This window comes from Colossoma macropomum, unplaced genomic scaffold (assembly GCF_904425465.1).
Source record: "Colossoma macropomum unplaced genomic scaffold, Colossoma_macropomum, whole genome shotgun sequence".
In the NCBI taxonomy this organism is placed as follows: domain Eukaryota; kingdom Metazoa; phylum Chordata; class Actinopteri; order Characiformes; family Serrasalmidae; genus Colossoma; species Colossoma macropomum.
The window spans coordinates 15,883,260-15,909,216 of record NW_023494801.1 but is presented as its reverse complement, the minus strand read 5'-3'; the positions used below and the strand labels follow the sequence as shown (position 1 = coordinate 15,909,216).

The 25,957-nt window shown below is 39.7% G+C and overlaps 2 protein-coding genes across 2 annotated transcripts; one reads left to right on the top strand and one right to left on the bottom strand.

Moving 5' to 3' along the window:
* Nucleotides 1–6,388: 6,388 nt before the first annotated feature.
* atp5pd (ATP synthase peripheral stalk subunit d) lies at nt 6,389–10,108 on the bottom strand. Its single transcript, XM_036590517.1, has 6 exons — nt 10,031–10,108; nt 8,772–8,903; nt 8,528–8,624; nt 7,714–7,785; nt 7,175–7,237; nt 6,389–6,686 (listed from the first exon to the last, which is right to left on the bottom strand). The coding sequence occupies exons 2-6, from the start codon at nt 8,891–8,893 to the stop codon at nt 6,555–6,557; spliced, it is 486 nt and encodes a 161-aa protein (XP_036446410.1). The 5' UTR covers nt 8,894–8,903; nt 10,031–10,108; the 3' UTR covers nt 6,389–6,554.
* Nucleotides 10,109–11,654: 1,546 nt separating this feature from the next.
* Nucleotides 11,655–24,045, top strand: slc16a5b (solute carrier family 16 member 5b). Its single transcript, XM_036590557.1, has 5 exons — nt 11,655–11,671; nt 15,578–16,034; nt 19,214–19,357; nt 20,974–21,822; nt 23,786–24,045. Exons 1-5 carry the CDS (start codon nt 11,669–11,671, stop codon nt 24,043–24,045), a joined length of 1,713 nt encoding a protein of 570 aa, XP_036446450.1. The 5' UTR covers nt 11,655–11,668.
* The last annotated feature ends 1,912 nt before the right edge of the window (nt 24,046–25,957 follow it).

Below are 25,957 nucleotides of genomic sequence, written 5' to 3'. Positions count from 1 at the left end.
AATTGCCCCTGTTTCAACATTTTTGGAATGTGCTGCAGGCATCAGGTTCGCTACGAACAGTTAAACTGTTAAATAAAACATTTAATATATTCTTTTTGTACTGTTTTTGTTAATTATTGGTGAAAGTGAATTTACAAATCACTGCTTTCTGTTTTTATTCGCCAGTGACATACTTTTGGGAACTGATGTTTGTTCATTTAACATACAGATATTTTACCAGCTACCAGTGCTGAGCGATACATAATCTTGCAGTGTATATCATTGCCTGAGTGCTTCAGATTGTTTTGAAACAATAAAACAGTGTTTTTATCTTTGAAAGTAGTTGAAAAAACATAAATAGTATATTTCCTGTCTGCAAATTTTGCTTATATTTGGTGAACATTTTTATAACGTATATAACGTTCTCTTTGGCATAATTTTAAGAGAAGAAAACAGAACAAATTGGTCCATTTAAAACAATGTCAGGTTTGTTAGACACTTTTTAGCAAAGAGTACTTATGAAGCATGAGTTCATTAACTTTATTAATCAAACTTAAATATCATCTCATACTGGGATTCTAGTGATAAATGTACATTAGTATACTGGTACTGGTGTGATACAACAGTATTGAATTCAAGTCTTAAAATTAACGAATGTCATTTTTTGGGTGCTTCAGATAGTTTTGAAAGAACAGCTTAAACTATAAACTACATAACAACATGTTCAAAGAAAAACAAAATGGTCCAATCTCCAAAACGGTAACTTTACAGGAAATAAACAAATATAAACCAATAAACAAATAAACAGGACAATGCAAAAACATCCTTTCCTGTTAATGTAAGTCAATGTGAAAATATTTTATTCCAAGTGTTTTTAGAGCATTGCTATTGGTCTATTCGTCATGAAATTTTCAGACAATATCAAGGACAGCCGCCATGTTCAAAGGATGCAGGACGCAAAAAATCGACAAAAATGGAATTACATATTTTTCTTTGGACGGCAACAATGAATAGTACATTTCCTTTCTGCAAACACAGTCTGGTTCAGTCAAAGTAGCTATGTGAGAAATTCTGTCAATACTTTACTGAAGGGCAGCATTCGTAAGGCTACAGGAGACCTACACAAGCCTTTTATGACAACTGGCATAAATTTAAATATACTTTTATAAAGACTTATTCCATAAAGGCTGAGTTTGTCAATTTTGATGTGATTTCACCTCAGAAAGTGTTATGACAAGTGATGCTTGTCAGCATAAGCCTTTGTAAATGTCTATATAAGTTTATGTCAATTGGCAAGAAAGGCTTATGTAGGTGTTGTGTAAGTTTTGGTAAAGTGTTACCGTACTTCTTTTAGCATAGAGTGCCAGTACTTTGGAAGCATGGGTTCACTAACTTTATTGATGTAAACTTATATTATCTGATACTCCATTGTCTTGATGTATTCTTAAAATACTGCCTTAGTAAATTTGATCAATACTTTCTAGCACTACCAACTAGTGCAAGCATGTCAAACTGGGGTTCTTCCAGGCCAAAGTGCTGCGGAGATTAGTATTTACTGTCACCTAACGATCTGAATTCAGTTAATGAAGGCCTTGCTAATAAGCTGATAAGCTGAATCAGGTGTGTTTAATAAGCTAGCACACTGAAGTCTGCAGTGTTTTGGCTCATGAGGACTTGACATGTGAACTAGTGTAAAAACAGGTACGCTACTGGACATGTTCTTCTAGCACTGATATACCCATATCTGGTCTTTTTGGAAGGGAATGCTGTCGACTTTACAGCACCATCGAATCAACAGTGACTTAGTGACAGCCTGCTTGACAGATAAGGCTGCAAATTGCTGTTGTTTTTGTTTTTCTACCCCTAATGGCAGCTGATATGGGCACACAATTTTCGGTGGCACCATAACTTCTTGAAACCCCGTTTTTTCCTCAGTTTGTGTCTTGTCACTTGGCACCTTTAAAATGGATGCACCAGACAACCAGACATGCCACAGACCAGCCTTGCCTCTCATCTCGCAGCACGACTTGGCATGTGACATACACCGAATACCAGATGGAGTCTGCATATCATGTAATATCATCTCACGTGTTCGCACATTATGAAAGCAACACTGAATAAATTCATCCAAGCAGGAAACACACCAGCTGTTCCCACAGGCTGAGGCTGACCTGCTGAACTGCTGAACATCCTCTACTAAAAATGATCACAATGAGCTGTGCACACTCAACCTCAAGATGAGGCAGAAATGCACACCACAAAACACCTAAAAATCCCAGGCTGAGAAGAGGTGTTCTATTTTGAGCCTGATAAGGTGATAGGAAATGAGACAAGAAGCGAGTAACCACAGGTCAAAATGACACCCAGGCTGCTATTATGTGCACTTGCTCACAAAGAGCAGACAGATATATATACCTCCTCACACTATATGTAGCATCTAACAGGAAGGACTGAAGCAGGGGCTTTAGTAACCTGAAGGAAGACCTGAACTTACTGGAAGATGGACTTAGAAAATAGTTTGCACAGTGAGTGAAAATTCCCCTCTGTCTATGCCCCCATACAAAATGTGTCTTACTCCTATTGGATAGGCCACAAAGCTCCATAGCCAGTTATTTTTTGTATTTTTGTGCACTTATCATGAGTGACACCACTAATAAGCTGTGGTGAAGCTAACTACTGTCTGATATTATTCATCTTTATTTTTATTAGCTATACGAACTAATTAGCATCAACTAATACAAACCTATTTGATTTTAAAGTCATTGAAACTTAAAATCCTCAATTATATATAATTATCATTCACAAAAAAACACACACTGTTGCCAGTTTATTAGGTATTGTAGGTTTACACTTTCTGGCCACCCTCTCCCTCATCTATCAATGCAAAGAGACCACTGTAGGCCCACAGCAGACTTGATATTATTTGGGTGGGAAACAATTCTTAGTTCTGCAGTGATAACAACATGGTAATGACATGTTAGTGTGTGTTGTCCTGGCATGAGTGTATCATAACCAGAAGCATTGCTGGGATTTCCTTTTCTCAATAACGGCTCTTGACAGCTACAGATCCTTTCAGACTCATGATGTTGAGTTGTCTTCTCACAGTGGAAGGATGCATAAAAACACCTGTGGATTTTTTTCAGATCTGAAGCAAGAGTGGAGCTTGATTCTTTTCTATCTCTCAAAGACGAAAGCTTTAAGTACTGTTTATTTGATAATGACAGTTTTGGTGGTCTATCACGTCTTGCACTGTTGTTAGGAGTCCCATATTCTCTATATCTTTTAATCTTTTTTTAATTGTTGTTTTGGAAACTCTGCTTTTTCATTTTTCACTTTCTGACTTTTTCAAAGTCATTTCAAAGAAAAATGACTTCTTCTTTTATCTATATGTAATTCAGTTTTTGGAATTATACTTGAAACACTGCTAGAATTTGTCAAAATTACATTTCATCAGTAGCAGATGAGGAGGCCCCGAGACCACGTCATTGTCTGGGGCAGCTGACCGAACGAGGCAGCACTGAAGGAGGTGTAAGAGAAAATAAAGGCGCAGCAAGTGGGCTGGTGCCATATATTCCAGATTTCTCCACATTCATTTGTTCCTTTTGGCAACACTCTGGATGTCCAACAATTATGACTACACAAGCAAGAGATTAAGGACTGCTGTGTTGTCATTTTTACTGACGTGCAACTAAATTATATAAATAATAAATTTATATAAAAATGCAGCTGACAAACGTAGTTTGCAGAAACATAGTTTGCACAACAGACTGAGGAACTATAATAAAATTAAATCACAGCATATATAGACTGTTCTACAGCACCATCTGCTGGATAAAATCTGATGTAACTCCTCACAAAATAAATTATCAACTAGAACTATAAATTACAACAAAGATCTAGTACAGATCACGCTAACATCCATTTTATATATTTTTTTTTGTTAAAAATTACCTTCAATTCCACAAGCACCTTATACCATAAGTTCACACACACACACACAAAAAAAACATGCAATGCCTGATATATCCCTTAGTACAATAATGTTTAATGTTCTGACTTGTGGTTTTCCACTGGATGCTTTCCTTTAAATTCTTACAAAAACTTAGTTTCATTTTTGTTGAGAATAATCCTAAACTTCAGCAGAATGTTTCAATCAGGTTCACTTTGCTGATTTCACTTCTTAGTTAGTGGGATGTACACATACAAAATAAAGCCACCCAGAACACGATACAGTACTTAAACTGAGGGATCTTGGGGGATGAGATTTCTGACACAGTAATTTAAAAACCTCCTCTCAAAAACAAGTTTTTAAAATGGATAATTATTCTTGGATGGCTTATGAATATAAATCTTAGTATTTCTTAGTACTTATTTAAAAAAAAAAAAAGATTTGTGGGGCACTACCTAGCAGCTCATAGTCATGTATAAGCTTGAACCTATCAATAATTAAAGACAGACTTCAAGTGGAAACTTTTAAAGAAAAAAAATGTAATACTGCAATTTTTAGTTGGACTGGTTTGCAAAAAATGTAAATAAACACAAAGATGCAAAGATGTGCAAATCATTTAAACTTTGTATTTAATCAAAAAAATAGTACAAAGGCAATATATCAAATGTTGAAACTGGGAAATATTGTTGTTGTTTTTTATTTCATTGATTGATTGATTGACTGATTGATTGATTTTATTTATTTTTTTTATTTTGAATATGATGCCAGCTTAAAAAAGTTAGGACAGGGGCAACAAAAGACTGGTAAAGTTGTGTAATCTTTGTCAACTCTTTTGTCCTCCTTGATTACCATCATCTTCAGCTCCCAGTCCTGGTGCTGCTAAACTCCAACAGGATTGTCAGAGTAGATCCTGGTGGCTTTGTGCTTCTGATCCACATTCCTGTCAGTTCTTGACGCATAGTGCTCATGTTTATCTTGAAAAGATCAGAGAGCACATCCACAAAATAAAGTAGCAAATATCAAGAAAAACTTTAGGATTTTATCTCTGACACAAATCTTAAAATGAACTATAAACTCACACTTTGCATTGTTGAACTTCTCTGTCTACTTTCTTTTCCAAAAATTTAATAAATACAAGAGACTTCAGGCAAATGTCCGTTTGGGTATTGAGGAAGAATTTCTGACACACTTTGCTTCTCATCAGCATCCTCAGTTCTGCTACTGATCTCCATTAAGGTTGTTAGAGTAGGTCCTGATGGTTTCCTGCCTCAAGTTCATCAATCTGGTTGCTCTGAACATTACAATCAGTTCCTTCACAAGAGCTTTCTGTACAGCTGCCTCCTAAGACTCCACACCAACTTCAATATCTGCCACGTCGTTCATATAAGAACTGACTTAATATGTTGTGAAGCTTAATTTTATTCTGGTTAACTGTACTAAGTGCACCTGGAACAACATTCTCCTCCACTTGATCCTTCTTCAGTGAGTTCTCCACCTCCTCCAGTTCTTTCTCTCCAATTTACTGGGACTTCCAGTGCTTCCAGAACATTCTTCTGGTCGGGCATCACAACCATGTCTTCCACCAGTGTCTCTTTCTCATCCTGTCCTGATTTCTCCATCCCTTTACTTCCTTCACAAGATCTGCTCCCTCACACTTTCTCCTCCTTCACCATTTCTTTCTTCTCAACTAAAACTGCTTCGCCTCAGAATTCAAACCCTCCTGCCTTTCTATAACTTCATGACCCACTTTACTGCTGTTCTCTTTTTCTTTCCACATCCAGTGGTGTTTCCTGCTTTTCCTGTGTTAATTTTTCAAAATGATAAACATAATCCTCAGCCTATATCAGCCTATTTGCAGCAGCTCCGAGTTTTATTTTTCCCCACTGTCTGCTGTGGTGGATCTCTGAAAACTGACCACAGCTGAAGTTTTGGAATTTTCACAACTGAGGTTCTAGATTGTGCTTATGTTATAAATATTTAATTTTGTCACAACACTGTGTCATAAAAGCCCATGTATGGTGAATACAGGGTTACTTCTGCTATGTGTACAAATGTAAAACTTATATACCAATCACTATAAATCACATGTTAAGGTTTTGACAGTTAAAATATCTTTTTTTGTAAAGGTGAAATCCTGGGGATTAAACTAATTTTAGTCTGTCAGCACACAAATACTGTTAGTCCATTATGCTTGTCTGAAATTGGTGTGGATTCTCATTGACATTGAAAACGTAATAATTCTACAAATACCTGAATCATATCAGTTACAGTACAATACTATCAAACTTCAACAGTATGAAGCTGAACGCAATGCAAATGTCACCTGAATCAATAATGACATGTTCTCTGACAGACCATCCCTGTTGGTTGAAATGTGACAGGAAGAGTGAAAGTTATACAGTCTGTGCACCTGAATGAGCATAACTGTCATTTTTCAGGCTTCTTCAAAATGAAAAGGAATCAAAACTTAAACCATTTATTTAATGTTTTAGCCATACATACAACAGTGCTGAGCCACTTCACAAAATCTCTTCTACTTTAGAAGCATTATACAGACTGGACCATACAATATGATCCTGCACTCAAAGACTTATTAATTTATAAACAATTTGACTTTGCTAATAAATTACAGGTCAGCTATAGGCTTGTGTGGCCAATATGGATGTTTCTCTTTGTCAAGCTTTGTCTCAGGGAAAGCATGATTAAGGTCTTCAATGGTCATCTGGTCAAAGGGAATCATGTTCTTGAACTTCTCAAGCTGCCAAAAACAAAGGAGGACAGTGAAGTTATTTATATGATCTTGAACTTTAAGGGCTGGTTTCCCCAGAGATGAGACTGCAGTGCCAATGCCAATGCCAAATCACCACTGGACATTTTCACTCCAGGCTTAGGCTTAATCTGGCTCTGGAAAACCAGCCCTAAAACCATGATTAATGCTCCAGTAAGGTACTACCAAAAGATCAGCACTTTTTCTCAGTTTACTACAGCACTGTATCTATGAACTGTACATTTAAGTGGTTACCTTGTTATTCTGAAGCATCTGTTGGTGTAATATCAAAAATCTCTCAGCTGTAGTAATTTCTTATTAGAGCTTATCACTCAATAGCTCATCACTGAAACAATAACTCTACAGCACTGAGGCATGGTTTTATAAACAACAGTAAACAGAATGGTCAATACAAAGAATATTTATCTACCAAAGACTTCCCCGTGATATTACAAAACAACATACAATGTGCAACTTACCTCCTTCTCATACAGAGCTATGCGAGCTTTGGAAGCCTGAATGTAGTCCGCAGCATTTTTGTTCTACAGCATGATAAGATTATCATGGAATAGAAAAACAACTTTCAGAAAAAATCTAACACCGCAAACACACAAAATCTAACAGTAATTATTCCTTTGTGGTAAAAGGAATCATTTTAAGAAGCTCTCCTTACACTGACTTTAATGGGGTTAAAATCTTGTGAGGTCCCATCCATGCATGAACTGGAAAACTTATTGTGATATGACATTTTTTGCCATACTGCCCACCTCTACTTTTAACATAGTCTTAAAAAATGGTTCTTCAAGGCTTCCTTTTAGAACGCTTGAACCCTTTTTTTAGCACTATATAGAAACCATTTTGCTAAGAGCGCAGAGTACCACTACTCAGAAAGCATGGATTCTAACTTTAATAATGTAAACTAAAATGAATTCTGATATGGTGACAAACTTAGCTAATATCATAATATTGTATTTTATCCACCACTGTGATTAAATGAACCACAAAAAGCATCACTTACAGACTCTTGTTCCTGTGCACTGATCTTAGCAGTCTGAGTGTCCACTGGCTCAGGAACAGTCAAAGCAGCAAACTGTGGTTTGAACGATTTGAGGGAGAGAGAAACGTCAATATGGTAAACAGCCTTACAGCCAAGACACACCTAGCCAATGAGGAAGACATAGTGCAAACTAAGGCCAACTGATGATCACCTTCCATCAGCTCACCACTGCGTCTCGTCTCCTGTGAAAATCGGCACTCAAACACACTGCTGACTGCCAGCACGCATGTACTTTACACGCCTGTGCGAAAAGAACGACTCTCTACACTCTCATAAAATAAGGCCCTAAACTGTCATTGGAGTGGTACCCTCAAGGTATGTTTTCAGTATCTTCAGTATCATGACTGTACCATATCCCATTGCACTTAAATTTTTTAAGTTATATTGATTTTACACACCCTGTCTTGTATCCAGACATTTTATTTTATTGTCCTTTTTTTTTAAAGCATTAAGTTATGAAAAGGTAGTACAAATACACACAAGTACATACTTGTCTCCTGAAAAAAAAAAATATTTAAAGTACACAGTACATCTTGGCAATACCACATTCAAACACCAACTGTTTAATAATCCAGACATTTGAATAGCAGACATCAAGCAATAGTAACCTGTGTTACTTGCACTGGTGTTGAAAAACCCATTGTGTGTGTGCCCTCAAGAATGTTGTTGGCTCACATTTCTGCCATTTTCCAACAGCTGACCGTCGGCTTGGTGGGTCAAGGCCCTTAGAGAGCATAGATAATGCAGTAGTGTAAGAGGGGTCATTAGAACTCACCTTCTTCTCAAACTCATCCACCATTCCTGCTTTTGCCACTGTCCTTCTGTAGTAACTCCAGTCGATGGGGGCTGGCTTCTCGGGCAGTGAGGCAAGTCTGCAAACAACAGCAGTTTAATGTAGATCGTAAAGCAACTTTGGCCACCAAATTAAAGCTTGTTGCTGCATCACAGATGTAAACCATGTGCACACAGGCATATTAACCCATCACCCCATCATAGCAAAGGACTGGGACAGCACTCACTTAGCAGAGACGGCATCGCTTCGGGTCTTCAGGTTGTTGAACATAGCTCTCTGGTTTGGAGGCACCCTCTCTGCAAAAGCCAGCCAGTCAATGGCCTTTATGGCAGCTCGTCGCCCTGCCATCACTCTACTCCTGTCAAAACATGCAGTTGGCATTCAGTGGTCATATTTGGTCATATCGGAACATAACGGACTAAGAGGGCAACAGTTCCTGTTTAACAAGTTTACATACATATCTGCATGAACTTGCAAGTACTTCTTGAAAATTAAGTGGAATGATAGCAAGTTACTTTGAGCTGGCTTGTTTATTACTGTGCAGCTTGCACTCCTTAATGTTTATCCAATAGTGCTGCTTCACTTTTCCTCAAGACTGTCATAACTTCCGAAGTCTGAGCTTGCAGGCTAACAATGCAGGCAGCTTCATTAAAACAGTGCTGAAGAGATTTTTGAGCTTGACTTATGTACCTTCAATTATGTATTTTAAGGATAGTAACATATTCTATACACCCCAAAACACCTGCACATCCAACATTTCTTTTGAAATAAAGAGCATTAATTGGGAGTTTCTATGGATCTCCTTGCTGCAGTAACAGTGTCTACTCTTCTGGGAAGGCTTCACACTAGATGTTGGAATGTTGTTGTGACAATTTTACTGCATTCAGCCAGAGGAGCATTTGTGAGGTCAGGTACTGATGTTGGATTATTAGTTTCAGATCATAAACACCCTTTCAACTCATCCCAAAGATTCCGGATGGCGCTCCATCAGAACAGAGAACACAGTTCTATTGCTCCAAGGCACAGAGCTGGGAGGCTTTACCCCTCGAGCCAACTGTTGGCAGTGGTCATTGTATCCTAAGGGTCATGTGTGGCGGCTCCAGAGCGTCCCATTTCATTGACAATGCTTTTCTATAGAGATCATACAAGCCATACAAGCTCTGAGTCTGCAACTGAAGGCCTGTGTTAGTACTGGATGCACTGCAAAGCCGCTGAATCCATTAATCAGAAGGAGTTTCTGGATACTTATGTACAAACAGTGTATATACTCTCTAAATAAACTAACTAGCTAACCTAAATGAGTGCAGTCATTGCTCTAACACAGAGAACAAGCGCAGGTCTCTCCACAGCGGCTCCTAATCAGGCCAGAATTTACACTCAAGAAAACAGTGTCCTGTTAGAGCCCTAAAATCCTGTAGTGATGGGTTATTATAATGACCTAATAAGGCAATTGTGTTAAAATAACTTGTTTCCAGTTCAACTTGCCTGCCGAAGATCAAGCCGCTGCTGCAAAGACAGAAGCGTGATGGCCGCCCGCAGCGGAAACACCGGATTCTGCATAGAAGATACAAAACCAACATAGCGCTACTGACCCCTAGCGGCCCGGCCCGCCAACGACTGTTCTGTAGCAAGAGTCGAAAAAAATAGCGGAAATTTCTTATGTAAAACTTTTGTTTTCAAGAAATCAATTCAAACACCTAGAATTTCAAAATATGTCAAAATATGAAAAATTAACTCTAACTATTTAAATGAATAAGGAAAAAACATGAGTTACTAGCTATAAACGAAATCTTATATGCTAATTTCTAGAAGTAAAAAGTAAAATTTTAACATGATAGAATTCAGTTTTGTTTGTATGTCAATTTTTTTTTTTCAAGATAAATAACATTTTTCTTTCAAATTGAATGTCTGATGTAAAGAAACTATTAATCTATTATCTACTTGATAAGCGACTTGATGTGTGTGTGTGTGTGTGTGTGTGTGTGTGTGTGTGTGTGTGTGTGTGTGTGTGTGTGCGCGCATGTGTGCCGTAATCTACTTATTTTATTTGCCATAAGAGCAACATGCCTGTTCAATAAACTGGATTGTACAGTTCTTACATTTTATTAAAATAGAACTCAAACCATTATCACTGCTTGAAGTCAACGTGATTCAGAAATCATAACGCATTTTCCTTTCACACTGTGATACATTTCTGAGTGTTTAATGGTATCATGGAGGGTCTGTGAGCGAGCTGTTTGCTTTAGCTCGATGATGTGGTGAACGTGGAGGGAGCGGAAGGTGTAACATGATATTATTGTTTAGTAATATTTTTCCCTGTCCACTGGTGCATGATGATGTAATAAAAAATTATCAGATATTTAGAGGCAGGTAACCCTCTACATTTTGATGGAAGATTGAAGGAATTTTGTCTTTTAAATGAAATAACATGACAAAATGCGTTTAATATAACCAGGGGCGTATTAGGCACCATTAAGATTAGATTTTCAGCCTGTTACACAAGCAGTTTTGTTGGCTTCTGTGCTCATTTGTGTGCTTTCCAGGTGTGTCACATTTCTCAAAGGCCACACTAATGCACCCTTTCCTGTGTACTAAAGCAGTACATGCTACAGTATGTACTGTAGTATTCAAACTGTATTATGATCATTTTAACAGAAACCTAAGTCCTGTTTGTGCTCATTACTGGTACTGTATTCTATATATTGCTCATAAAAGATATTTACGCAGTGCTGTATTGCAACCTTTAACACACTTGAACTACTGTCAGGTAACTACAATGAAACTGTTATTATGAGAGTGAGGGCCCACATACAGGTGCTTGTGATTTAAGGGCTTAAATGAGCACATAGCAAAAAGTGGACTGTAAAAAAGAAAACTGCCTATTCTGTATCCTCATCCTATGTTATGTAGTCTGATCGTGTGTTTTCTGGGGAAGCAGGGTTCAAAAAGATTCTCTGTCTGCCTCATGGCTATTTTAAGCTCTGCCATTAAAACCTGTTCTGGTCTTGGATTTCACCTAGGCTACTACCATAGGTCTGTCTCCCTGTACTATTTTTCATGTTGTGATCATGATGTCTTTGCCAGTCTTTCTGATCGCTGTGAGAGCCATGCTTCCAGTCTGTCATGGTAAGTAACGTATAAAACTGTCTGTTTTACATCTGCCAATTAAAGTATTCGCGATTTTCAAAATGTACAATTGCAGATTTCACTACTTAAAATTGAGTCAAGACTTTTTTATTTAGCTTAATTCAAAAAGTAAAAACATAGAACTTTATACAACAGTTAGTTCCGGCCACGCAAGCTGATTGGTTGAGAAGCGTTCTAACCGTGCTGTTATTTCGCCATCACGTCACGTCACGGTTTTTTCACAAACATTGTATCATTCCGCTAAGTTGCGAAGCCACGACTTCGACAGCTGTTGGAGACGCTCAAGCCATTTGAACGTTTTTACTTACTTTGCCCACAATCAGAAAACGATCACTTCTAAGATCACATTCGATCTACAGCCAGTTTGGTCAGACTCTGAAGATGAGACTACACTAAATTCCGAAACTGTCTTTACCACTGAGCAGCTTTTCAGTCAGCAGCTGTGACAGAAGAAAACCTAAACAACCTGGAATTAGCCAGACATGAACCGAATCGTCAAACGTGTAGTCTCATCTTCAGAGTCTGACCAGATCAGACTGAGCCATAAAACTGCCGCAATAAAAAACAAAAAAGCTGTTCAGTGGTAATGACAGTTTCGGAATTTAGTGTAAGGAGCTGGAGAACGAACTGTCGCCTGTGCAGGGAGTGAGCGGAGCTCGTTACTCTGACGTAGCAACGAGCTGCTTGTTAAGGAACTATAATTTGGCGGAACTGCTAACATTAAAACATATTAAATGCCGCGTTCATGACCCAATGTATACATTTCTTACTTTATTTATTTAACTGTTGTATAAAAGGAATAGAACACTCATTGTGTGTTATCGCTATAACATCACGGCTGTGATGATCTTCGGCACTAGCCGAACGACCAAATCAGAGCCGTGGTGTTTTTTCACGATAACACACTCCCTCTCGTGTTCTATTGCTTAATTAATACATTGTGACTTAAAAAGTTTTTGTGTCACAATAAAGTGAACTGTCCCTGCTAGTTAAATGGTAGAGTAAGCATTACACTATAGCCTCTTTTTACCAGTTAAGACGATCTTAACTCAAAGATTATTTTGGTAAACTGGGCTCTGATTAGTTGGAACACTGAAACACCTGAACATGCAGAGCAGGAACACTCCAAGAGCAGGTTAGGTAACTATCGGATTACACATCTACCTGACAGTCTGCCATTTTTATCAAGTATTTCAGTTGTTATCTTACCATTTTATGACTGAGCAGCTTCCCTTTACATTATGTGTAAAATTTCATGAGGGATTGTCAATAGAAACGCTCCAAAGCTTTCTACGTGAACTGACATTGGAAGTAAAGAATGTTTTTACCTTCTCCTGTAAAGCTGCCATTTTGGTAATACCTGTGTTTATTTTTTTTTATTTTTTTTTCTGGACAGCAATGATATGTAAATAACATCTGTTGTGATTGGCTGCTCTGTTTTATGCCTCATTCAAAAAGCGATGGAGGCTGAAACAATCCTTATAACTTCAGAATGGCTGCGGCTAAACTGTTATAGACTGAATAAGTGTCAGTTTTTGTGACAGTGTATTCAAAACAGGCTGTGTTTGCTGCTTAACTGCATTTTTAAACCAATCATGTTTACATATTACATCAAACTCTTTCATTTCAAAAAAGTGGGGAAAATTCAGTTTTCCAAGACATGGGCCCTTTAAAATCACAATTTTATTTGAAACCACAACATTGTTTGTTGACTTAAACTGAAACAATGTTTTGTTTCTGTCTGAGGTAGTGAATCTTTAATAATGTACATATACTAAAAATATATAGGTAGATAAAACAAGTTCTTAGTAGTCCACTGAGAAAACCCCCTGAAGAAGGTAAAGTTTGCGTGATTCAAATGTGTACATCGTTTCTACATCAACACAATTTATTAAATCAACCCAGTTGCAGTTTACTTGTGTTTAGTAATACTTCTGTGTTATTTTAAACATGTGGAAAAGATGTATACACTTGAATCAAGTACATTTGAGGCTCTATTCTTTCATACAGTCTGTCCTCTGTGGTCTGTAGGACAGGTCCAGTCAGTGGTCAGTGAGTAAGTTCTCCTGTCAGTGTTACTTAGCAGTGTTCACCATCACCTAGCAGTCAGGGGGGTGGTTCCCCCTCTGATCCTGCCTGTGGGCTGCACTGTGGTCACTCCAGGCTGTTTCTGCTCCTACACTGGAAGAGCTGACCACAGCAAAGTGACCGGCGGGGAGGGGACAGCCTAGTCCACTTCATGTCAAGTGCAGATGCCATCTTCATGCTAAGGTGAGGAACAAAAACCTAACCCTGGCGGAAAAAGCCAGGACTGATTGTGCAGACAGGCAGCGAGACGAGCTCCGGTTATGAAGGAGTTTTTGGACGCAAGGTAGGACCTGCTGTACCACGGACACCGATGACCTGTTCCGCCGTGAGCTCTGGTCAGACTAAAACGGAACAAATGATCTTGTAATAGGTTCAGAGTGATTATTGCTCATATCGTGATACGACTGTAGTGCGAACAGGTGCTGCGTTCTGCTGTTCCCATGGAGACTAACGCGCAGAAAGACAAAGTCATATAAAATAGAAGCGGATAAAGCAAAACACGCTGCACACATCTGGCGCAGTAACGAAGCCCTCAGTGCCTTCAGTCAGCGAGATGGACGCTGAGAGGCTTTGGGATTATAATCCTCCAGAAGCAGATTAGAACGAAGCGTCCACCAAAGTTGCGCGAAGAGAAACGAGAACTGAACGGAACTGTCAGGTCGAGAGGCGATGATGACACGAAGAGTGTTTTAGTGTTGAATCAGCAGACAGAAACCACTAATAACCCAGAGAGGTAGAGGACGTCTCACCCTCAGTGGGCTTTTAATAATGCCCAGGGGCAGCTGAGCTCGCTGAGCACTAGGACTGTCCCTGTCGAGGACAGCTTTTGCTATATGGACCATTCTACTGAACTGGTTCAAGATGACCTTAAATATTTACAAGGATTATGTTAAGATCTATTTAAACCCGAAGCATCAATGGAGATAGTAATAAGCTAAACATATACAAAATTATAATTTGTAGGGTAGTTTCTACTTGGGGCGGGGGGTTATTGTAAACATACTTTTTTGCATTTATTTTACTTTTTACTTTCTTGTGAAAGTGAAATTCAAAGATTTAGATGTAGTATGTGGGCGGAGCCTTATTTTAGCCACACCCCTGCATTATAGAGCAGGAAGTGAGGCCGCATCCCTGTCCGTCATGGCCTCATGGTGAGCCGTTAGATGTCGTTGTTGTGAAGTAAATGTGTCCCAAAGTCTGAAAAGTAGTGTGTAACATTAAAAACGGTCACTAATGAAACATATATTTCGGTTTTAATGAATAATATTAAGATTTTATGTGTGTACAACGGTTCAAAGCTGTGTTTGCTGGTCATGTACTGGCTAGCGTTTCTGAGTTCTGCTCAAAATGATCTGAAATTGTCCCCACCAAAGCAGTCACTATCGAAACATTTAATAATGTTTTGAAGGCCTTTTTTTGTAGTGGAATGGAATATTCAATGCTTGATTTTAATAAAATAAACATTATTAATGTATAAGGTCACTCAAAGGATTTTAGTCTAAAGTCAGAGTCAGGTAGAAGTATGAAAAGTGTGTTTGGCTTTGACTTAGAGCCAATTCGGCAGAATGATCGATATGTAAAATAAAGGTTATGGCTTACTAGCCACTGGACTAATAAGAAATCCTAATCTGTATCTTTACTCCCGACATATGCTTTATAATTTGTGAGTATTCTACAAAAATCATTTGTGCAATGTCAGCACTGCCCTATGTAATGTGACAAGGTTTGTAAAAGCCTTAAGACAACCTGACTGTATAGATTTCTATTCATCATTTTTTTGCACTGTCATCCATGCAGACAGCAGCTGGAACAGAAGCCCCTGTGGCAGGCAGAATGACCGAGGGTGTGGAGGCTCCTCAGAACCAGAGGGCCACTCTGAGAAACGGCTTCGGTAGCCACAGGGTGAGAACCAGCACTGATGCTTGTCACTGTTCAGAGATGGGGCCAGGACAAGGCCAGAAGAGCAGCTGCGAACCTGAGGAGCAAGATGACCAGGAGGAAGAGCCGTCTAGTCTGCCCGAGGAAGGGCAGTACCCTGCCGGAGGTGCAGCAGAGAGGCGCAGTGGGCAGTTGGCTCCAGATGGAGGCTGGGGCTGGGTGGTGCTTGCAGCCACTGTGCTGGTCCTGGCACTGACGTTGGCCTTCCCCTCCTGCATCGGCATCTTCTACACAGATCTGCAGAACGAGTTTCAGGCGAGCAACACTGAGACGTCCTGGGTGCCGGCCATCATGACAGCGGTGCTACACGCAGGCGGTAGGAAGGGCACTGGGGGGTAAAAAGATCTTAGGTGTAAAATAGATCTGAAAATAGCAATTGACCTGCATAGAAGAGGTGGATTCTTTGATTAATGTCACAGAAGAACTATTTTTGTTTCCCTGAAGAACCATGTTTAAAAAAGAATTTGTGAGTGTGAAGAAACCTTTTAAAGGCTTACAAAACCTTTATGTAATAAAAAAAAAAACTATGTACCAATTAAAGGGTTCTTCCTAGAACCTTTTCATTTTGTAGATGTTTTTTCTGCTTTAAAAAAGTCTTCACAGTCACTCATCTAGTTTACAAAAATGTTTTTCCAAAGAACCATCCACTGAAGGCTTCTTTAGGGAATCCAAAGTGTTTCTATGGCATTGTGTAAAGACGCCTTTCTGGCACCTCCATTTTTTAGAGTGGATTTTGGAATTATTCTGACATTAATTAAAGCACACCAGTCCTGGAGGGTTGGTGTCCAGCACACACTGTTAAAAATGATTTGTCTGCTGAACCAAAAAATCACATAAAAAATTTGTTCATGTGGTACCAAGCGATTTAACTGCTTTTATTCAACTCAAATAAATACTTTAAACGGAACAATGCAAAACTTTAGTTTAGATGAACAAAAGCAATATTTAACATCAATTCAAACCTCACAGTTACTTCAAATCAACTTCTGCCTGTTCCTCTTGTCAAAATGCGGCTGGGTTATTTCCCTGTCCACCCAGCCCTACTAAATCTGTGCACGCTTCAATACCATCTGTAACAGGAATCCCCAGTGTCATCTTAAAGGCTGTTCCATTACTTTATTAGCTGAGGTGAAGGGTGTTAAATGAGCCCTCAGAGGAGCAAAGGACTGAGCGAACAAGTGTGTCATCTTCAGAAGCACTACTCACCAGAAATGACTGCGATCTGACACATTTCCCTTTTCAAACCTGAAAGTAATGGTACACAAAGATGTTCATAAGCCATAGCAATACACTACTTAGCATACTGAAGGCTACACAGTTAAGAACAAGAAAAAGAAAGGCAATACACCACAATTGTACATCACAGTTTAAAGCCAGACAAAGCAATTGTTCACAATTGTTATATAAGTTATGTTGACACCAGATTTCAACACACTTGTATCAAAATATGTGCTTCATATAAATTTTTTGTCCAGAATCAAACAATTCTCAGATGTAAAAAAGATGTTTGTTCAGTTTGTTTGAGATTTCATGATGAAAGTAATTGGCACAGTGGGTAGCGCTGTCGCCTCATGGCAAGAAGGGCCTGGGTCCGATTCCCGGCCGGGCGACCGGGGTCCTTTCTGCATGAAGTTTGCAGGTTCTCCCACTGTCTGCATGGGTTTCCTCCAGGTACTCCAGTTTCCTCCCACAGTCCAAAAACATGCAGTCAGGCTGATTGGACATGCTGAATTGCCCCTAGGTGTGAGTGTGTGTGTGATTGTATATGTATGTCTGATTGTATATGTATGTCTATCTGTTTGTCTGCCCTGCGATGGACTGGCGACCTGTCCAGGGTGTATCCTGCCTTCTGCCCAATGACAGCTGGGATAAGCGACCCAGAAGGATAAGCGGTTTAGATGATGTATGTATATGAATCGTTGTGAGACTTACACAAAACAGAAAGCCCATTCAGTAATGAGTGGATTTGACTACTGAGTAGAACAGTTCATTTTTGTTTTCACCTTTATTGCTTTGCTTTTCTCTAGACTGAGGTTAAGTACAGATATAAATGTACAACTCCACAAACTTACTCATTGTGAAGTGCACATTGTGTGGAATAAAATAGCTAGATGAGGTTCTTCATTGATAGAGACGTCTTGCTCAAGAGTAAACACTCAAACATTGCTTGAGTGGAAAGGTAGAAAACTGTATCTTCTTTCAGATGGGTGGAGCTTCTGATGAGAGAGAGCACAGGCAAGTTCATTTTCTGCCCTTTGGGAGAGCATCAAGTTAATTCTGACAACAGTGAGCCAGGCAGGAGGTTGTTCTAACTGCCTTTAAGGTCCATTGTTCATCTGTGAGAATGTGTATTTATCTTTCCACGGCTGTCTCTGCTGGAAAGGCCAGAGCCAACAGCAAAACAAAGGTGATCCTCCAACTAATTTCTGCACAGTGCCGCATCCTCCAAATCTTTGTTTGAACAGGAGTAGTGTTCATTTCATCTAGAGATCATAACCAGTTTTAGAAGAGAAGGAGAAAGGCTTCACAATGTGGACAGGACACCTTGCAATTATATTTCATGAGCTAACATACAGTTGTAATATGAGAAGAAACTGTGTGACTGTAAGACGGGAGAGAACTCTGGGAACTTGGGTTGAAGTTTTGGGTGACTTATGCTTTAGGCCAGAAGTCCGGACCACCAACAGAGATAGCACTGAGAGAAGGCTAAGAAACGTTGTCACAGGTAATAGTAGCAGAGAAGGTAGAGATGGAAAATGTATGGGATTTTAGATTGGAAAGGGAAACAGCTTCAGGCATAGTCCTCCTTCCAAACTTCAGTTATTACATAACTCCATATTAACAAATCTTGGAATGATTTTAAACCATTTATCATAATCCAGAAAAGGAGAATGTGTAGGTGATGCTGGGCAAATGCACTAAATTACCTGCATTTGTAACCCTCAGTAAATAGATGTCACCTTTCTCCTTAATGCTAATCCAGCAATGCAGTAGAGTCTCTGTCTGTGAGGAATGAGAACAATCACTAAGAGGAAAGTACACTGCTATGACATAATCTTTCCTAAAACATAAAGAATAATTGGAACTCATTTTTCCCAACATCAAAGAGCCTTTGTAATTTTGAAAGAGCTGTTCATTAATCTGATTGTTCACATTCAGCTTTGATTTGAGGGATAAGGATTTTTTTTTATTTTAATCTGGCCAGTCTGAACAGACCTGAAAAGAAGGCTTGTGCAACCTCGAGTTCCCTTTTGTAGTTATGACAGAGGATTTTCATCAATTGTGTGTAGGATGCAGTGTGTGACTCTTGTGCACTTGTCATTCATTGTCTTTTACCAGGCTAATCTCCATATGTGTAGCGATGCTAAAAGGGATAATCTGTAATTCAGATACTTCCATTGTCATCTCATCGTATCTGGGCATTTTTGGTGTGCTTTGACTCGTCTGTGTCCATTGATATAGATGTTTTTTAACAATACCAGTATTTTTTTCCAGGTCCTGTGTGCAGTGTCCTTGTAGAGCGCTATGGTTGCCGTGCAACGATAATGGTGGGCGGGATCCTGAGTGGACTAGGAATGGTGGCCAGCTCTTTTGCTCAGACCATTGTGGACCTGTACATTGCTGCTGGAATTATCACGGGTCAGTCTGGCTCACCGGACTCTAGTGCTGGGCTATAGTGTCAAAATTTTTATTATAATTTTCCATACTTTTCAATATTGATCATAAACTCTTGGCCTTTTTCACTCTTCATAATTACAACACTGAAAACTAGCTAACTCTCCCAACTGGCATGCTGGTTTTTACAGTGAGTGAATGGCTAGACTTGATCTCCTTCCCTGCCTAGCAAGTAAAATATGTACATTGCCATTGCCACCTAGTGTAGCCTTTGCTGCTAATATCTGATTGAGTATGGTATGTAATTTTGTCAGAAATACGTTAAAGGAGTATCACAATATCAGAAAAATATCTACAGGTATTCTAAAAATCTATTAAAAATCTATAAGTATTAAAAGTTTATACATGTTTTTAACATATTTTTTTCCTGCAAATGTTAATGCACAGTTGCTTTATATGTGATTAAAATACTTAGTAACACCTCCTTTGGAAGACATTCCAGCTTGCAAATGTTTTTGTAGGCAGCAAAAAGTTTTTTTATTCTTGCTTTAAGGATTTTCATCCAATCTTCTTTGCAAAATGCTTCTAGTTCTGCAATAATTTTGAGCTGCCTTGTATGGACAGCACAATCAAGATCTATGCACAGATTTTCAGTGATGTTCAAGTCCAGGGACCGTAAGAGCCATTCTAAAAGCTTCAGCTTGTGTTGTTTGAAGTAGTTCATGGTGGACTTTAAGGTACGTTTTGGATCATTGTCCTGTTGTAGAACCCAGCCACTTTTCAGCATCAGTTTCATGATTGACTCTGCCACATTCGCTTCAAGCACTTGCTGATATTTAGTGGAATCCCTTCTTCAATCTACCAGTGCAGAGTTTCCTTTGCCACATGAACCCCAAAGTGTGGACCCATCCCAATGCTTTTCATCAAATGTTTTTCTCCAAACAGAGAAAGCCAGAGTTTCATTTTTACTTCATGAGTCCACAGCACTTCCAAAATGCAAATTTGTTTTGCATATTTTCTTGGTTTTCCAGATCTTGTCTTGACTTCCACAGTTCCCCTGAACTGCCCGTTCATTTCTTAATGACATTTCAGACCGTGAAACTTGCAAGCTGCAAGTGTTTTGAAATCTTTTAATAGCCTTCCTTTGCTTTGTAGGCATCAATTAGCTTCTTCAGATCCTCAGCCAGCTTCTTAGAGGAGCCCATGGTTGTTGGTGATAGCACAAGAGTTGAAGAATCAGATAATTTATTACTCTGGAATTGTCATCAGCCGACATTTCCTGAAGAGTGTTCTTGACTTGCCTAACCGGTCCTTACAAGTCATTTAAAAGTTAACTAATTCTGAGACTTTACAACTGGAATGGTGTCCAAACCTTTGCCCATGCCACAATTACTATTTTTTATTATTTTTTAACTGTGCTGTAACACTTGCAGAAAAAAAACAAACTTTAAAACAGTTTACTGCAGAGGTAGTGCTTACTTGTTTTTACTTTAAAGATCAACAAAATATTTGATTTGCATATGACTGTATTTCAATAAATATTCACAATGTTTGATCGCCCGGGCCTATTACACACAATCACACTCTTTTTCAGAAGTTCATGCTAAAAGTAATTCTGAGCTTTCCTTCCCACTCCACAGGACTGGGGTTTTGCTTGTGCTTCCAGCCATCCATCACCATGGTGGGTCACTACTTTGTACGCCGCCGTGCCTTTGCCAATGCCCTTTCCTCCACTGGCACAGCATTGGGTCTGAGCACTCTGCCCCTGCTGGCCAATTTCCTGTTAGGCTGCTTTGGCTGGCGAGGAAGCTTCCTTGTGCTGGGTGGGGTCCTGCTGAACTGCTGTGTGTGCGGGGCTGTGATGAGGCCTCTGGAGCCCAAACCAAAGGCAAAGAGAATTCCAGTTCAGCCATCGCTCCTAGACAGTGGTCTGTATATCCAGCGGGAGGGGCTAAAGGGTCGTCTGCAGGGCAGCATCTCTGGACTCATGCCCTTCTTACGCAGGCACATGGCCTTGGACCTGATGCGCTCAAACCCCCGCTTCCGTGCCTTTGCGCTGGGTGTGTCGTGGATGATGCTGGGCTTTGTGGTGCCACTGGTCTATCTGGTGCCCTACGCCACCACTCATGGGATGGAGCAGGATCGTGCGGCCCTGCTGATGGCCATCCTTGGTTTGGTCAACATCTCGGTCAGACCAACGGCAGCCCTGGTCTTTGGACTGCCACGCTTCCGGGGCAGCCGCCACTTCGTCTACCTGTTTGCAGGTGCTCTCTTGCTCAACGGGCTGAGCAACTGTGTGTGTGGTGCGGCCACGAGCTTCCGTGTGCTTCTGGCCTATGTGCTGCTATTCGGTGCCTCTATGAGCATTGTGGGCTCACTGCTCTTCACAGTGCTGATGGAGACAGTCGAGATGAGCTGCTTCCCCTCTGCCCTGGGCCTCATCAGCATCATGGAGAGTGTCACACTTCTATTGGGCCCACCGCTAGCAGGTGAAGCACAACTACTGTTTTCATGTGTGCAAGCATGCGTGAGTGTATTGTTAAAGTGCTGGTTTGGCCAAAAATCACGCTTACATCTTAAGCCTGAGTAGACATGTAGAATTGTTAAGTAATGTCAAAGTTTTCTAAATGGTTCTTAGCTTGGGTGTATGTTTCTAGGAAAAAAAATTGGTATAGAACATGTACGTTATGTGGAGGCTTTAAAAAGGATCTTCATTCTAGCACATCCTATTTACTTAAATGGTTCTTTAATGAATCATTTATTGAAAGGTCGCTCTTCTGTGGCATCACTCTAAAGAACCCTTTTCAAGTATATATGTGGTTTCTGACATTGTATGGTATGCTGTTAACTAAAATGGACAAATGGACCTTGCATATCTAAAACAGTTGCCTGTGTGTGCTTTTGTTAATTTTATAGATAACATAATATCAAACAGTTTTAGAAACCACATAAGCAAGTCTATTTGAGATTACTTAACAAGTCAACCAGGTTTGAAGGGTAGGATGATTTTAATGAATGGTTTGGTGAAAAATCAAATTTACACAATCTACAATTACCTCTTATTCTGACTAGCTCATTGGCCCAGACATGTTTGTTAGCCAATTTTTTTTTTTTTTTTGCTTAGCACTGGAAATTCAAGTCCAGTGCTGCAGTAGGGTAGCGTTACCCTCACAATAGTCACCCAAATCTCTTACATGAAAACATTGTTACTTTACTCAACCACCTCATACTGCATCCAGGTCTTCATTAAGGTCATGCAGATTGCCAATGAGGTTAGTAAGTATGGCTTAAGTGTGAAATAGTAACATGAAGTATTAACTTTAAGTATGACTTAAGTGTGAAGTGTGAATTAAAAAAGTGTTGCCCAACACTGCAAGCGGCCGCTTTAGAAAATGAGTGTTGCCTTTTGCATGCATGCATGGCACAGCGCTACAGAGTACAATTGCAAGTTCTTTGTTTCCCTTTATATGTTTTAATCTGAAGGTATATGTTTAAAAATATAAACAACATCTGATACAATCTAGCGCCTACATGACTTTATGATGTGTGTGCACACTAAGAGGAAACAGATATCACAGGGGAGGTGGAATTCAATGCAACCGCCTGTTGTCAAGGATGGCTGATCACAGCATTTAGCTACACTGTAAAGTTTTGTTAATTTGTCATAAGTCGTAAGTCATATGGTGTCCTCAACAAACATGCACTGCCTTAATGAAGACTTGGATGTGGTTTAAAAGGGTTGGGAGAAGTTTTGTGAATGTATTTAGAGAATTTCGGTGACTATTGACTTCTAGTGTTTGTTAGCAACTAAACAGAAAACGGTGTAACTTTAATTTTGTACCAAACCGTTTCTTTAAGCATGTAGTTTACACATTGATAACTGGAGGCTATAAGCTCTTGTAGTATCAGTGCAAATCTAAAGAACCAAACTTCGTAAATTAAACGTCATTACTGATTAACTACATTTGATGTAAGAGAAAAATTGTACATTTGAATTTGTGTGTACATTTTTGGCTGAACCTTCGCTGTGCAAGGAAAACATGCCATGCTTCTTGTACTTCACCCTGAGGTATGAAAGCATAAAGCCAAGTATGTACTTGCATTTATGGCATCCATGAGAGAGAGAGAGAGAGAGAGAGAGAGAGAGAGAGAGTTAGAGTTAGAGTTAAAGAGAGGCAGTGAGAAGGGAAGCAAGGGTCATGTGCTGGGTGACCGGAGCTTGGCTCAGCCCTGATTCCACTGTGGGTTTATAGATGGCTAGCACACGAAAGACACAGCGTGATCCTCTCAGGTTACCTCTACCATGAAAACGCAAATGTCAGTCCGATAGGAAGGCTGTATCTTGATGGCCTGGCACTGATCTCATTGCTGATCTCCATAACCACTATTAAATTAGTATTTGAGCAGTGAGGGGTTTATCTCATGCTGAATCACATTTTTCCTGTCTTGTAGGGGTGCTGGTGGACTGCACTGGCCATTACAGCTACGTGTTCTTCGCCTGCAGTGTGTCTGTCTCCACTGCTGGTCTCTTCATCATAGTGTCTTTCTACTGGTTGGACAGACAGACCTACAAGGAGGAGAAGAGGCCCTTCTCAACTAAAGATAATCACAGCCTGAAGCCCGCCATTAATCTCAAAATTAATGGTAGAAGCTGCCAAGTGCCTTTACAGAGGGTAACAGACCAGGACACTGAAGCTGTCACTGATGTTTGAAAGATTTAGAGCAGGGGTGTCCAGTTTGGTCTTGAAGGGGTGACATCCAGTACAGTTTGGTGACTTCCTTGCTCAAATACACCTACTAAATGTAGTAACTAATTGCAAAAGTGAATCTAACAGGGCAGAGTTTTTTGGTAGAGAGTAGCGGGCAACAACGTTTCAATTTCTATTCTATTATTTTATTGTTCTTTTTTTCTCCTGCTGATCTTTTGTGGTTGGGGTCACTTCAAGCATCAAAAAGCATTTTAATTTTTCCGTGTCTTCTGATTTTTATGTCTTATATCACCAATGATGTAACAGCATAAATTGCTTGTTGTTATGACCACTGCGTGCCATCAGTCAGTCGGCACTGTTAATAATACTTTTTCTACATTTCTATCGTGGTGAGTTGTGTGAAATTTACAGCTCATATCATTGGCTCAAATTTTTGTGCTGGTGGAAAGGCCACATAAAGCAACTGACAGGTCCCAAAAAATGCCTTTTTGTGCTGCAAATTCCTCGAATTTCACACTTTGGTGACATTAACAAGACCAAGAGACCCTAAGAGTGCTAGGTTTAAATGCATTTGGGACAGACTTTTTGACGTACAACCTATACTTACCATATCTGCTAAAATTATGTTATTTTAAGCTAAAATGCTTATCTACAAATCAAATCAGATTACAAGCACAATGCAGCTCAGTTGTAAGATGCATTAATACACAAATACATCATAGCCTCTTTCTGCTGGCTCTTTAGTGGCCATTTAAATTGACTCAAATATATATAATTTCATTAATATAATCAAACAAATTGAGCATAGTTCAGGCAGGCCACAAAGTCAAGCTCTGACCACAATGTCAGATCAGCAGCTGTTATCAGCTGATCTCAATCAGCTGAGCTGTCACAATCACCTGCATGCATACGATTGGCTAAATTTGTCAGGGTGCTTATTTAAGCCACTTTGCAACCCTCTTCCACCCCGCCTCTTCCTTCATGCTGTGTCTGAGTTGATCAATGTCATGTTGTCATTGGTGCCTGCTCTGTTCTCTGCCCCATGGGGGTTTCCTTTGCTGCTATCCCTGCCTTAGACTTTGCAATTATGCACATGGAAGGGCAGGGATGTCCCAGACGTGAGCCATACCGCCAAATATAACCTACTGCAAACAGAAACAAATATTCTCTTTGACATAGTGGTCCTGACTAAACTCTTGCTAATCCCTTTAATTTTGTTATCAGATTAGCTAGGAAACTGTTGGATCTCTGTGCTGAGCTGCTAGGAAGCAATGAGAGGTGAAAGTTGGGAAGGTGTGAACACCCTGCTATAAAACAGTTCCTACCCACAGAGACAGCTTTGCTGAGATAAATCGGACAGCACCACTGCAGCTTTCTTGATATCAAAATGGTACCACAAAACTGCAACAATAAAAAATAGCATTTAGACAACCGATCACTAGCTGTAGGAGCGCGGGAGGTGTGGCCATGTAAAGCGGCTATTTGAAGAGGCTCTCGGGAGGCATTGCGCTTGCAGTAGGAGAAACTTAAATTTTTGTAGTGTAAGCGGTGATGTTAGTTGACGTGTAAATGTGTTGCATGTGTTATTTTATGTGGGGCCGTGGGGTAGTTTGTGTGGGTCTAGTGTCTACCGTAGAGGAGAGTTGTACAGCCTTGTGGTCCTGGTACTTATTTTTGAAATAAATTGGCACAAATGATGATTCTCTCCAGGTTATCTCCATGGCTGAATCAGGTATATTTGAATGGGGGAAATCACTAAACTGTGCTACCCTAAGGTTGTCCAGGACTCTCCTAGTTTACAGTGTACTTCTGCACACCTTTTCATTTTTCTCCTTTTGTAGCCCTCTAGCACCCTCCTGTGGCCAGCTAAGGGTCTTGGACTCCATTTTGCAGCCAGTCAGGGCCCAGTTTCCCA

Bases quoted from the DNA above. Each gene is read 5' to 3' on its own strand.
- slc16a5b (XM_036590557.1), top strand. The intron at 16,035-19,213 runs GTAGGAAGGGCA...ATTTTTTTCCAG, and splicing joins AGCGGTGCTACACGCAGGCG to GTCCTGTGTGCAGTGTCCTT. The intron at 19,358-20,973 runs GTCAGTCTGGCT...CCCACTCCACAG, and splicing joins TGCTGCTGGAATTATCACGG to GACTGGGGTTTTGCTTGTGC.
- atp5pd (XM_036590517.1), bottom strand. From the start codon at position 8,893: ATGGCAGGGCGACGAGCTGCCATAAAGGCCATTGACTGGCTGGCTTTT. The intron at 8,625-8,771 runs GTGAGTGCTGTC...TGTTGTTTGCAG, and splicing joins AGCGATGCCGTCTCTGCTAA to ACTTGCCTCACTGCCCGAGA. The intron at 7,786-8,527 runs GTGAGTTCTAAT...TTCAAACCACAG, and splicing joins TGGATGAGTTTGAGAAGAAG to TTTGCTGCTTTGACTGTTCC.